The sequence below is a fragment of the Cyprinus carpio genome, chromosome B25 (assembly GCF_018340385.1).
Source record: "Cyprinus carpio isolate SPL01 chromosome B25, ASM1834038v1, whole genome shotgun sequence".
Lineage (NCBI taxonomy): Eukaryota > Metazoa > Chordata > Actinopteri > Cypriniformes > Cyprinidae > Cyprinus > Cyprinus carpio.
This window is the reverse complement of record NC_056621.1, coordinates 3,570,757-3,584,417: the sequence shown is the minus strand read 5'-3', so window position 1 is coordinate 3,584,417 and position 13,661 is coordinate 3,570,757. Positions and strand designations below refer to the sequence as shown.

The 13,661-nt window shown below is 33.1% G+C and overlaps 1 protein-coding gene across 1 annotated transcript in view; it reads left to right on the top strand.

The window, feature by feature from the left end:
• kcnq1.2 (potassium voltage-gated channel, KQT-like subfamily, member 1.2) overlaps positions 1-13,661 on the top strand; it is a 133,785-nt gene that overhangs the window by 5,701 nt on the left and 114,423 nt on the right. Inside the window, exons 3-4 of the mRNA XM_042753170.1 lie at positions 11,401-11,491; positions 13,074-13,200. Coding sequence (XP_042609104.1) covers positions 11,401-11,491; positions 13,074-13,200 — 218 coding nt within the window. The remainder of the gene's footprint in view (positions 1-11,400; positions 11,492-13,073; positions 13,201-13,661) is intronic.

Here is a 13,661-nt window from a genome sequence, read left to right as displayed (position 1 = left end):
AAATATTAATATTTTTAGTTTTTAATTTAGTTAACAATAATAACCCTGCTCAGAGTCAGTCCCCATCCACTTGCATTGCATTGAAAAAAGCAGCATGGACATCTGGCTAAATATCTCCTTATTTGTGTGTTAGATTTAAGAAAGTAAGTCACTGGAGCAACAAGACAGTGAGTAAATAATGCCAGATTTGTATTTTTTAGGTGAACTATCTCTTTAAGAACATGCTGATAACTCTCTGACCCACTTTTTTCAGTGAATGAATTCCAAATTGAGGAGAATAATGAATGTTCAGATGTGGCGCTCTGCCTGGAGCTTTTGGCACGTATTAGTACTTTTCTTGAACTTATCAGACAAGCATGTCATGACAGCGTTGGAAACTCTCTGGCTGCATGCCTCGCTTCAGTGCTGATGCTTTGGTGGTCTGATAACCTCTCTCTCTGTGTAACTGAGTATCTAGAGTTGCAGTCGCAGCAGTAAACCTGATCTCAGCCTCTTACAAAATTAAACCCCACTGACTGATATTCTGTGCCGCTCCTTTAACTAACTCTTACTTGCCGATGGTTATCGATGCCAGGTTGTTCTCCGGCTGCTCTGCCAGCGCTGAAGTGGACACATAAAGAACGAATGCATCCATCCTGACAGACTAATGACCTGTCTGGCTCTTCAAGTGACCATGAAGGACATTGTTTTCAAAAATCCTGTCTGGGTTTAGAAATGAGACTTAACAGTACAATGACTAGAGGAACAAATACCTTTATTGCTCTTTTAAATTATTTAAATATATATATATATATATATATATATATATATATATATATATATATATATATATATATATATATATATATATATACACACACACACACACAGACACACACACACACACACACACACACACACACAAAGATTAAGGCTTACAGTCTTTAATAAATCCACACAGGTTAATCCAGAAAGGGAAGGCAGGTGATACATACACATCAATGTTAACTTAAGACCCGACAAACTCAAACTGCACTCAAATAAGATACAGCTGAACTTAATGACAAAATCAATAACCATGACGACGGGAAAAGCAAATTGAGAGTCCAAACTAACAGACCTGTGACATATATATATATAAAAGCTGAAAATATAAAGAGAGAAGCTCAAAAAACTTGAGAATGAAAATTAGAAACTAACTGAAATGAAGTTTAAATGAAATACTGTTACATTATTATAATCACTTTATAATTAAAGGGAAATATAAATATCTAAAATTTAATAAAAACTAACAAAAATGGTCCAAAAACTAATAAAAATGACAAAATTACTAAAATTTAAACAATTACAATAAAAACAAAATCTAATTCAGAATACGAAATAACAGTGATTCTAGCTTTAACAATATTATGCTCAATAATCATTCACAACAAGACCAAAAACCTGCATTTATAAAGCATATAGGGAAAAAAAAGATGTTATTTAAGTATTGCTAGTGTACGGAAGTATTTAAAACCCTTGGGAGAAATAAAAGCTAGACTTTTTTTGTAGAACTTTTGAACTATAAAATTCTAAATGAGCCGCTCGCATCATCTGTGAAGTCTTCATGTGGTCTCTGTTTAATCTCGCTGTCTCAGAGAAAAAAGTGAGGTTTTATATAATGATTCTCTTGCAGGCTGCATCTTTACTTGGATTTCGCATTCCCAAATGTGTGCCTTTTTTGCCAAAGGCTACAATTTGGAAAAAGTGCGGAAGATAAAACAGACATCACTGTTGCATTATGGGAGATTTCCTACAGCTATGCACATGGCCAGGTGCCTCTGAATCTTACGCAATGATCTACATGCCAGTGCACCGTTTCACTCTGCATTCCCCGCGCTGCAGCTGCACAACTGCAGATGTCTGGATATTTTATGTAATGCAGGGATGCAGCGACTGCATCTGTGAAATTCACTTCCTTCTGCACTCTTAAAAATAAAGGTGCTTAAAAGGTTCTTCACAGCGATTCTATAGAAGAACCATTTTTGGTTCGACAAAGAACCATTCAGTCAAAGGTTCTTTAAAGAACCATCTGTTTCTTACCTTTTTATAATCTGAAGAACATCCTTTCACCCCAAAGAACCTTTTGTGAAACAGAAATAATCAAAACATGCAAAAACATCTATAAAGAACCATAAAATCAAAAAAAGGTTCTTAACCAAAGTCTGACTTAACCAATGGGGTGAGATTGGCCAGCTATCCAGTGCTTTGTGATTGGCCGAATGCCTCCAGCGTGTGACGGAAATGTTACACCCCTTGCCATACTGTGGTGCCGTGTCCCTTGGACTGTTCTGAAACAGTGTTGTAAATGCAGCTTAACCACTGATTTGTAGTTGTGTCCTCTTTTGGAAGGCCAAACAAAGTAGTTTAGCTTTCACAAAGAAAAACACAGCCTCTCCACGACATGATAGCGGCGCCAACAATACTACAGAGAGAATAAAAGTTACTCCTTCTTTCCTTGCGTGAACATTTGAGTTATGCAAATCTTCCCACATAGTGAAGTAGAGATGTGGGGCCGTGTTAGAACGAGCCATTTTAGGGGGGTGTGGTTGACTCTTAACATTGAGACTTTAGTCTTTGCAACTTTACAGATCTTCTTTTTGCACCAAGAGCTTGAAACACTCCAAAGAGAAAGGAAAAATTATAAATCGCATTATATGACCCCTTTAAAAATTCAACAATGCAATTTTGACCAGATTCGACTTATTTTCCAGATAATACAGTATTTATTTCCCCTGTTTGGGGGCCATAATTTTCACATTTAAGAATATACTTAATTGAGCCATGAGAATAATCAGTTCATCCCAAATAAGATCATAACTCATTGGCGATTTAATCCACTCCGGACAGCTGGATGGATATAGGAGTCATTTTGAACCGTTTCCAACTTGAAATCCCATTAGACATCAAATATATGATTGCTTTGGATGTTTTTGTTTGGCTCTATGAAGCAAGTCCACACTTGGCTGGGTGGGCTGGTAGTTTTGCTAGCTGTAACGGTCTCTGATTATTTGCACTAAGAGCAGTCTGTACTTACCGAACTGCAGCGTACGGAGACCAGTGTACCATTTCGTGCTTAAGTTGAACTGTCGACTGGATTACATTCATGTTCTCTTGTTTCCCTGTCAGGATCCTAAAACTGCCTGCCATCAATAAGTAATCTCAGGCCAGAGCCAGGTCAGGTGGTGTTCATCATGAGCCGCTGTACTTCACAGCTCTGCTTTTACAGTCACACTTTTTATGTCTCAACGGTTTGTTTGTGCTGCTTCGGGTTGCACTATGCAAATGGAGACATTCACAGGTTATTATCCTCACTGCTTTAGTGTATTTCTCAATTGGAAGGTGTATTTCCTACAAACCCATACATTCTCAGAAAAACGGTGCAATGCTGCGACTGGAGCAGTACTCAAGAGGTACCAGATCTAAAAGGTACATATTAGTGCTTTAATATCACATATTAGTGCCTTAAGGGTATACATTAGTGCTTTAATAGTGCATGTTAGTACCTAAATGTATATATTCATACCTTAAAGTTACAAATTACTGTCTTAAAGATAGACATTATTACCTAAATGGTGCATATTAGCACTTTAAATGCACATATTAGTGCTTAGAAATAGCATATTAGTACCTTAAATGCACATATTAGTGCTTAGAAATAGCATATTAGTACCTTAAATGCACATATTAGTGCTTTATATGTACATATTAGTGCCTAAATGGCACATTTTAGTGTTTTAAAAGTACATGAAGAGTTTATTTGCAAAAAAGATTTTTTGTTTGGTTTTTTTTTTTTTTTTTTTTTTTAGAAATCATGTTTTTTTTTCGCATTCCAAGTAACATCAATCAAACTGCAGTTGGGTTGTTTTGATTAAGTAATAATAACTTAAACAAATACAGGTGATTTACAAAATTAAAGTTCATTGAAAGTATGTTTTTTTACATATTGTTTTATGGCAAAAGCAGATAACTCTCTAAAGTTTTTAAAACACACTTGTTAATGTTTGTAATCTCCTCAGATGACAATGTAGAAGCCTGACAAACGTTGTTGTTGTGATCATAAACTGTATGGACGTGATTACACGTAATACACTGAGCTTTTCCCTCACCGTTGTAACGCGCTGCTTTTGCAGGATTCTGTGAAAACGTTTCAGATTTAATTTTCCTTTTTCGCCTCGAAGAAGATACCACAGGTTCATCAAGTTCGTCGAAATTATCCATCCACGATCACTTTTAGTCAGCTTGGACGAAACTCCTCTCAGCTAGCACGTCATTTCAAAGTGAAAGTAGCCTTGTCACCTGACCTGAATACAGCGTGCTGATTCGCTAAAATAGATTTATCGGCTTCTGTTCAAAAACAACAAAGGTGCTTGTCGGCTTCTGCAGTAAAACATGAACTTGCGATGCCTTGAAAGTGGACAAAAGGTGTTTTAGGGTTCAGATCGCGCTATATGTGGAGAATAATTCACTTTTTTTATGTGCCGTTCATCGTTTTTTGCAATTGAACTCTTCACATCTTATTAACTTAAAGGTTCATATTAATGCTTTAAAATTACATAATTCAAAAAAAATAAAAAATAAAAATACATACTCAATAGTACGATCTACTTTAATACATTTTAGTGCTTTAAAAGTGCCTATTAGTACCTTAATTGTACATATTAGTGCTTTAAAATTACATGGTGCGTATTAGTATTTTAAAAGTACATATTAGTATCTTAAAGGTACTTATTAATGCTTTAAAGGTATTGGTACCTAAATGGTACATTTTAGTGTTTTAATGCATATTAGTGCCTTAAAAGTGCTTATTGGTACTAGGGGTTGACCGATGTGTGTTTTTCAAGGTTGATGCCGATACCGATTATTACAGATCAAGTAGACCAATTACTGATAATTTGAACTGATATATACTGTATGTCTGGTGTAAAGATGAAAATTTATTTTGAAATTAAGAATAACAAGGGCTCTGACAAAACTTTCTTTAAATACTTTTATATTATATTTACATATTAGTACCTAAATGGTACATTTTAGTGCTTTAAAGGTACATATTAATGCTTTAAAAGTGCATATTAGTACCTTAATGCTTTAAAGATACAAATTAGTACCTGTCCTAAATGGTGCATATTAGTGCTTTAAAATTGCATATTATTACCTTAATGTTTTAAAGATACAAATTAGTACCTGTCCTAAATGGTGCATATTAGTGCTTTAAAATTGCATATTAGTACCTTAAAGGTATATATTAGTGTTTTAAAAGTACATATTAGGACCTTAATGGTGCATATAAATGTACAAGTTCTTTAAAGGTGCTTTAAAAGTACATACCGGTATTTGTGCTTAAATGGTATATATTAATACCTTAAAGGTATATACTGTATTAATGCTTTAAAAGTGTGTATTGTTACCTAAAGTGGATGTATTAGTACCTTTTGAAAGCGTTTTGTACCTTTTTCCTGAGAATGTATGAGAGGGAAAAAAAAGTGTGTTCAGTTGCTGAAGTGAATATTCATCACAGTTTTTTGCAGTATGCCTAATGTGCAGTATATGATAGCATAATCCTCTGCATCACCCTGCTAATGAGTGTTAATATCTTTGCTAAGCTGATGGATGACTCCGATATGAGGGGCATGACTCTGGGAAACAGCCATCACCGGCTTTTCCTGGATGACCGGAAATCTGTAATCGCTGTCAGAGAGGTCAGCAGTGATCTGTCCTCTGCAACCTTGAAAAATACTTTTGTTCAGAACTTTTTCCAAAATGTATCACGCTGTTCAAAAGTTTGATGTTGGTAAGATTTTTAGAATAAGTCTCTTCTGCACACCAAAGCCGCATTTATTTGGTCATACATACAGTAAAAACAGTAATATTGTGAAATTTTATTACAATTTAATATAACTGTTTTCTGATTGAATATATTTTAAAATGTAATTTATTTCTGTGATGCGCAGCTGTATTTTCAGCATCATTACTGCAGTCTTCAGTGTCACATGATCTTCAGAAATCATTCTAATATGCTGATTTGCTGCTCAAGAAACATTTATGATTATTATCAATGTTGAAAACAGTTATGCTGCTTCATATTTTTGTGGAAACCATGCTACATTTTGTTTTCAGAATTTGTTTGATGAATAAAAAGTTCAAAAGAAAAGCATTTATCTGAAATAGAAATATTTTGTAACATATAAGTGTCTTTACTGTCACTTTTAATCAATTTAATGCATCCGTGCTGAATAAAAGTGTTAATTTCTTTCAAAAATTCGTACTGATCCCAAACTTTTCAATTATATTTATTTATAATACCATATTTGAGTCAGTTTTCATCTCTCTGTGAAACATCACATACAGTGATTTTGCTAATCATATTTTCTTTTTAAAGGCTTATTGTGATAAATATTCCACATGTGTGTCCCAAAATTCAGGTCTGAAAAAAAAAAAAAAAAAAAAAAAGACCTTGGCAAATTTTTCATGCAAGTGTTAGTATAAATTGATATAATAAAAGCTGATATGGAAAATAAACAGTTGTCTTTTGTCTTTTTAAATGGGTTGTCACATTAGTGAGGGTCAGATTAGTTTTCTTGTGTTGATTAAAACATGTATTATGTTTCCTTTCTTAATAAAGTTACTGGCCAACTAGCAAGCAGCTTTTATTTACCTGCCAAAGCAATTATTATGTTCATTTGACACTTTTTTTGAGCTTGGTGTTTTGTCATGCAAAAAAGACCCACAAAATGTAATAATGGACATTTGATTTAGGCTAAATACCTATATATTATTTATGACATTGTAGTTTGTTTGTTGTGCACTGATTGTCTCTTTATATGTACTTCTACTTCTAGATTATTATATATTATCAGTTTTAATGGACATGATGAATGCCAGTCGTCAGTCTGATTTTGGGATCTAGCTTAGTAATGCACCAGATGTTTTGTTTTAATCAGGTCTAGAGTTTGTCCTTCATTTTTTAAATTATTTTTAACCAGTTACCGGGTTTGTCCCAAGCTCGTGATGTTATTAGTTGCCGGTGTGCCGTGTCTTCTTAACGCAATGGGAGGTTGATTGAAAATGGCTTGTCTAAGGCAGGATTCGGATGAAACTGTTATTGTTTTTTGGGCTAGGAATCTGGTTTGGATTTGGAATTTAATTTGGCTAAAGGCAAGAGCCCTGGATGTGTCTGCAGGGGTCCATGGGATTGACGGGAACATACTGTTGGGTAGAGACTCACATCTACACAAAGAGACAGTGTTCCTGCCGTGAGAAATGACTCATGGGGCGTATAGGGTCATGAGGTCAAAGGTCAAACACATCAAGACCTTCCAGAAGATGCACAGTTATAGACTAGATGGCTATTGGTTTAAAGCTGTAGTTTTTGTTAATTTGGCTGTAGTGATTTAAAATATCTATATTTGTAAATTATTAAATTGTTTAATTTACAATTTATATTCTAATTTATTTAAATATTTAAAGTAAATATATATATATATTTTATATTAATTATTTATATATTAATTATAAATATATTAATTATTTATATTTAGTACCATTTACAATTTGTGATATTTTTAGATAGATTTAATTACATAAAATATTTTAATATATTTCAATATAAATATAAATAATAAATTAAATATTATTTAGTAATTAAAAAGTTTTTATGTAAATAAATAAAATAGAAATTTAATAGAAATACAAATTATAAATGAAATAGTATTTATTAAAATAAAGTGTATATGTGTGTATATGAATTTACTTTATTTAAATTGAAGTATTGAAGTAAATTATTGTTTAAATTCTAAATAAAATACAATTTAATAACTAAAGTGTGTGATATTGCTTTATTTAAATTATTTTGAATAAATATAAAGGGAGTGTGTGTTTGTGTGTGTGTGTGTGTGTGTGTATATAAATAAATAAACACTTAGTAAATATAAAGTTAAGTATAAAGTAAATAATTCAATATTTTCTCAATCACTTCAAACATCAAAATAAATTAATGACTTATATACTGTATTTATGTGTGTGTGTATATATATATATATTAAAATACAGTATATAACAGTCATTAATTTATTTTTAAATATAAAATCAATTAAAGTCAGTTTGGTTATTCACAGATGGTACCTGAACTGTTTATAGTAACAATTCCCTGCTATTGAACCTTAAGACAGATTTAAAGGGATATTCAACTTATGAAACATTATTACTCTTTCATCTATTGACCTGGCTCTTAATCCAAATTCGAGAAAAACAGGGAGGCCATATTTGTTCCATTTACGAGTGTCACGTCCTGCATCTCTGTTAATCCTGCCGTTGATGGTGTGATATCACAACATCTGGTCATTTCTGAACTGGATTAGAGGAGCATTTCTTTTTCCATACAGCGCAGTCATTTAGCTGAGATCGCTTATATGTTCCTGTTTAGGATTTTTACATAAGCCCAATATGTTCTGGATCGCCATACAGTATGCACTTGTTTTCTGAACATAATCGCCTTGCTTGAATAGCATTGAGAGTTTTAGTGACAGAACTTTAAGAATTTTAGTCATAATCTGTTTTGGCCTTCTGATTATGGGCTCCAAACAGAGTGAATGTTTTAAAGCCACTGCTTTTAGTAATGTACGGCATCATTATCCTTTGATTCCTTTTAGAGCAGAAACCTGATCGTGTGGAACCTTATTAAGAGCAGAACCTTACTCAACCTTAGGCCACAAGATGTAGATGAGTTTGTTTCTTCAATAGAACTGTAAAGAAGATTCATAAAATGCAAGCTGGCTGCTATTGTCACTTTGAGAGTCATAAAAAGCATCTCAAGGAACAAAATTAACACCCGTGGCTCCTGACAATACAGTACATTGAGATCTTATTAAACAAAATTATCAGTCTGTGCAAGAAACTGAACGTTATTTACAACATTATTACCTGTAATCTAGATCCTTAGGCAAGCTTGTGATAGTTTTCCATTGTTTTCTCCATTGTTTTTAATTTGATTGTCATTTGCAGTGCTTCACGGGATTGTAGTTCTTTCACTCTCTAAAGTCATTAAGTACACAGTCTTGTACCTATGTTTTTTTGCCTGATTTCAAAAACTTTTTTTGTTTCAAATCAAAGTTTGTAATGTTGTGATTCACTGGTTGGTTTTGTTCATGGTTTAGAGTGCTTTAACAAAGACTTTTTAAATCCCTATGGGAAAAATGAATGGACAAAATACTGAACCAGCACCACTGAAAAGGGGGACAGGCAATGTTGCCTTCTACAGGCCCTGTTTTAACGATCTAAGAGCATGGTCTAAAGCGCATGGCGCAGGTGCACTCAGGGTGTGTCTGAATCCACTTTTTCTAGTTTAACGACAGGAAAACAGTCAGCGCGCCCAGGCGCATGGTCTGAACAGGTTGTCCCTATTCTCTTAATGAGAAATGGGTGTTTTTTGGGTGTAACGTGCAATAAACCAATCAGAGTCTCATCTCCAATTCCCTTTAAAAGCCAGTTGTGCTCGCGCCATGGTGAGTTAGCTATTTACATGGCAGAATGTAATTTTTCATTTTAAAAAATGTTTGTGTGCTGCTGCGCATCCCCGTGTGTGTAATAAGCAAAGTATACGCGTGTTGTTCACCCGCCTATAGCCACATATTATTAACGTGCTCTTTAAATAACAAAGAAAAAATATTGCGCCAGACTTTAGACCAGATTTGAGTTGGTCTATGGCGCAGTCTATTTTCAGTTCCTCAAAATAGCAACGCGCCAACAATGCATTTGCTATTTAAACAACGTGGCGCAGGAGGGGAAAATTAGGACTGCGTCGGGCTGAAGCTAGCAAAAACACTTGCGCTGTGCCTTGTGTCGCATTGCGCCGAGTGTATGATAGGGCCCTTTAATAGTAGTGCTGCCCTCAACTAAAGATTTTTCTCTCCGGTCAGGAGCTGTCAGTATTCGAGGATGTTGCTCACATGACATGACTGTGGTTTGAAATGGTCACATGCAGCACGTCAGTCACAACAGACTGGAGCTGCTCGAACACTTGAGGTCAGCGTACATCTGGACGTGACGTAACTCCAGAACGCCTTTGCTGCTTTATCATTTGAAATACACAAGTGACTTTCTGATCTCTGACTGCTGTGTCAGTCACATTGTGTGTTTGTCTTTTTAAGTTGGACGGAGAATGTGTGTGTTTGAAGGAAAAGCGTGTGTGCGTGTGTTTCTGCAAGTGTGTAATCTCTCATGTGGTTAAACTCTCTCCCATCTGTCCTCTGTGTGTGGGAATCCTTACACACACTAACATGCCCGTTTAAGAAACGCTTTTCAAAACCATCACTAGTCTGTGGCTTTTCTAAATGACTAGTAGGTTAAGGACTTCCTATGTAATTAGGCTGGCTGTGTTTTGCTGATGTGCTTTTAATTCATTTTAGCTTAGTTTTTAACATGTATTTGAATGTGGCAGGATGGAATTAAAGACAAATCAGTGCAAGTCAAATGTATTTATATTGCATTTCACAATCTCTCTTCATGATGGTAAGCATTTCACAAGATGATAAATTGTTTTCTGTTTAAAAAGTTGTATTGTAATTTCATTTCATTTCATTTTTACTCCAGCAAAAAATACCAAGTGCTTGTTGTCTATACTTATTAACCAGCCAATACATCTACTGTTACTATTTTATTTTATTTTATTTTATTTTATTTTATTTTATTTTATTTTATTTTATTTTATTTTATTTTATTTTATTTTGTCTGTACTTGTTACCCAGCTAAAACATCTAATATTTAATTTAATTTAATTTAATTTAATTTAATTTAATTTAATTTTATTTTATTTTATTTTATTTTATTTTATTTTATTTTATTTTATTTTATTTTATTTTGCCTCAGCAGAAAATGCCAAGTACTGTACTTGTTGTCTATACTTATTACTAGGGCTGATCCGAATACCATTTTTTGAGCTTCCAAGCTTCGATAGTAATCAACACCGAATATTCAAAGCTTCGCAGGGAGGGGCTGAACCAGTTTTGAAGAATGCAAGAGAGTTTTTGAATGTGTAAACTTAAAATTTATACTGAATATTAAAGCAATAAATTTATTTATTTGCTCATACAAACAGTATGTGACAAAGTGTTGAGTAATATTGCATATCAAGGTAACTGCTGTATTGACCCATAACTAGTTTGTGAATTGAAATGATTTGTCATCAGAGCCATAACGCTAGAGTTGCCTGCAGAAACCAGTTCAATGGAAAATAACTGAAATCTTGATCAGGCTCTGAGGAAATGACCTTAAGCGGTTTTGAAGGGAACAGATAATTATGTGGTTTTGAATCATTCGATGAAATCATTAAATGGAAAGAGATACACCTGTGTGTAATGGCAGATCTTACCTTCTTTATGTCCGCAGGTTCCTCATGGTCCTAGTCTGCCTGATATTCAGTGTCCTGTCCACCATTGAGCAGTATGCAGACTTCGCAACAGGATCTCTCTTCTGGATGGTAAACTTTTCACAGGATATCAGTTATTTTTTAATACATTTTATTAATTTTTTTTTATTCCCATTTATTTATTTATTTATTTTTACCTCAACAGAAAACACCAAGTGTTTGTTGTTTATATTTATTCCCAGCTAAGACAGATGCTTTTATTTTTTATTTATTTTAAATTTTGTTTAATTTTTATTTTATTATGTTTATATATATATATATATATATATATATATATATATATATATATATATATATATATATATATATATATATGCAGTACTGTATTCTCTCACTGGATGGCAGTGTCATATCTCAGTTGAGCTGATGTTGAGTTCATGGACAGGGCTTGAAGGCTTGTATTCTTATGAGCACATTAAATATTACTGATTGAGTAGTTTAGTATTTCTGACAGTACACCATCACCTGGAGACACCTATGAGGTGATCCCAGAGAAACCCAGAGGCTTTGAACAGCGTTTGTGTCTATTTATACTATGTAAGAGATAATACACAGAGATCTCTTTAAAACTGAGAGTTTTAGACTCAACAATGTCTACAATCGAAAGTCAGAGATCTCAGTATGAACATTTCTCAAAAAATGGTCAAATATAAATCTCTTTCTGGAAAAAGCTCTTTACAGGATAACAACTATTGACTTATTTGTGTCTGGTTTTATTACTTTGAAAAGATAACTTTTTTTTTTTATCCTCTGAAAAGTACAATCAATTAAAAACCTAAGATCACAAAAGGCACACTTGAAATTCTAGATTACAAATAAAAATTCCAAATGGATTTTTTTTTGTATAAAAATAAAATCAAAGTTCCAAATCAAAGTTGATCTCTAAATGAAACATTCTGAAACTGGGAACTCAATCATGTCTCCAGCTAAGAGACTTCCTTTAATTTAGTTTAATTATTTTATTTTATTATTACCCAGCCAAGACATCTACTGTTTTATATATTTTTTAATTTAATTTAATTTAATTTAATTTAATTTAATTTAATTTAATTTAATTTAATTTAATTTAATTTAATTTAATTTAATTTAATTTTTTTTTCTTTTTATTGTATTAATAGTGACTCATTTCACATCAAAGGATCTGAGATGTTTCACATTTATGTATAAAACTCCAAACTCTAACTGGACAACAACTAGTCACTCATTAGTGGAAATAAGTTGAAATAAGTTTAAGATTTCTTTTTAAAATTTCAGTTAATATTTATTTTATTTTATTTCTCATCAAGTGATCTGAGCTGCTCCAATTTATTGAGCCCTGAAATTTCCCTCTGGATATTGTTGTGAATAGGCTTGCACACAGTTTGTATGTTTCTGCTAGTAGACTATATTTATTGTTAGCTCTTTTTTGACTTGTGTAAGCAAACTGCAGTCAGGCCACCCGTATCACCCCAGAGACCCCTGAGCGGCTCAGGGTCAAATTATCATGAGAGGTCAGAGAGGAGCTGCAGATCAGTGTGTACTGTCCGACTCCTCCACATGTGCCACTGATTCAGACCAAGCCAGATCCGCTGGGATAGTGTTTAGAAACACATATATGCATACAAAGATTCACCTGTTTCTTTCTGCTTTACAGGAGATCGTGCTGGTGGTGTTTTTTGGGACGGAGTACGTGGTCCGGCTGTGGTCAGCTGGCTGTCGGAGCAAATATGTGGGTATTAAAGGCCGTCTGAGGTTCATCAGGAAACCCATCTCCATTATAGGTATCTACTTGAATGAACTGTATAACTTCAGGTTCATTCCTCACACTGAAAAGTATCTTAATTTCAATATTAATTTTTATTTTATTTTATTTTATTTTATTTTATTTTATTTTATTTTATTTTATTTTATTTTATTTTTAAAGAATGGTTATCTGATTGTCTCCAGTATTATTTTACTATAAATGAGAAGTTTTTATTATAATAGTTAATTTATAGAATTAGTTTATGTGTTTAATTTTCATTAGAATTTCTCTTAAAGTTTTAGTAATTTTGTTGTGTGTTTTTGTCATTTTTATTTATTTTTCCAGTTTAAATATATGTTTATATAGATTTATATATGTTTGTAGTTTTTGTAGCTGAAATAAAATAAAATCAGGATTTTTTTTTCAGTTACCATCACAAAAACGTTTTTTTTTAGTTTAGTAAATATATTATACTAAATATACCAAAAATGTTTCCTT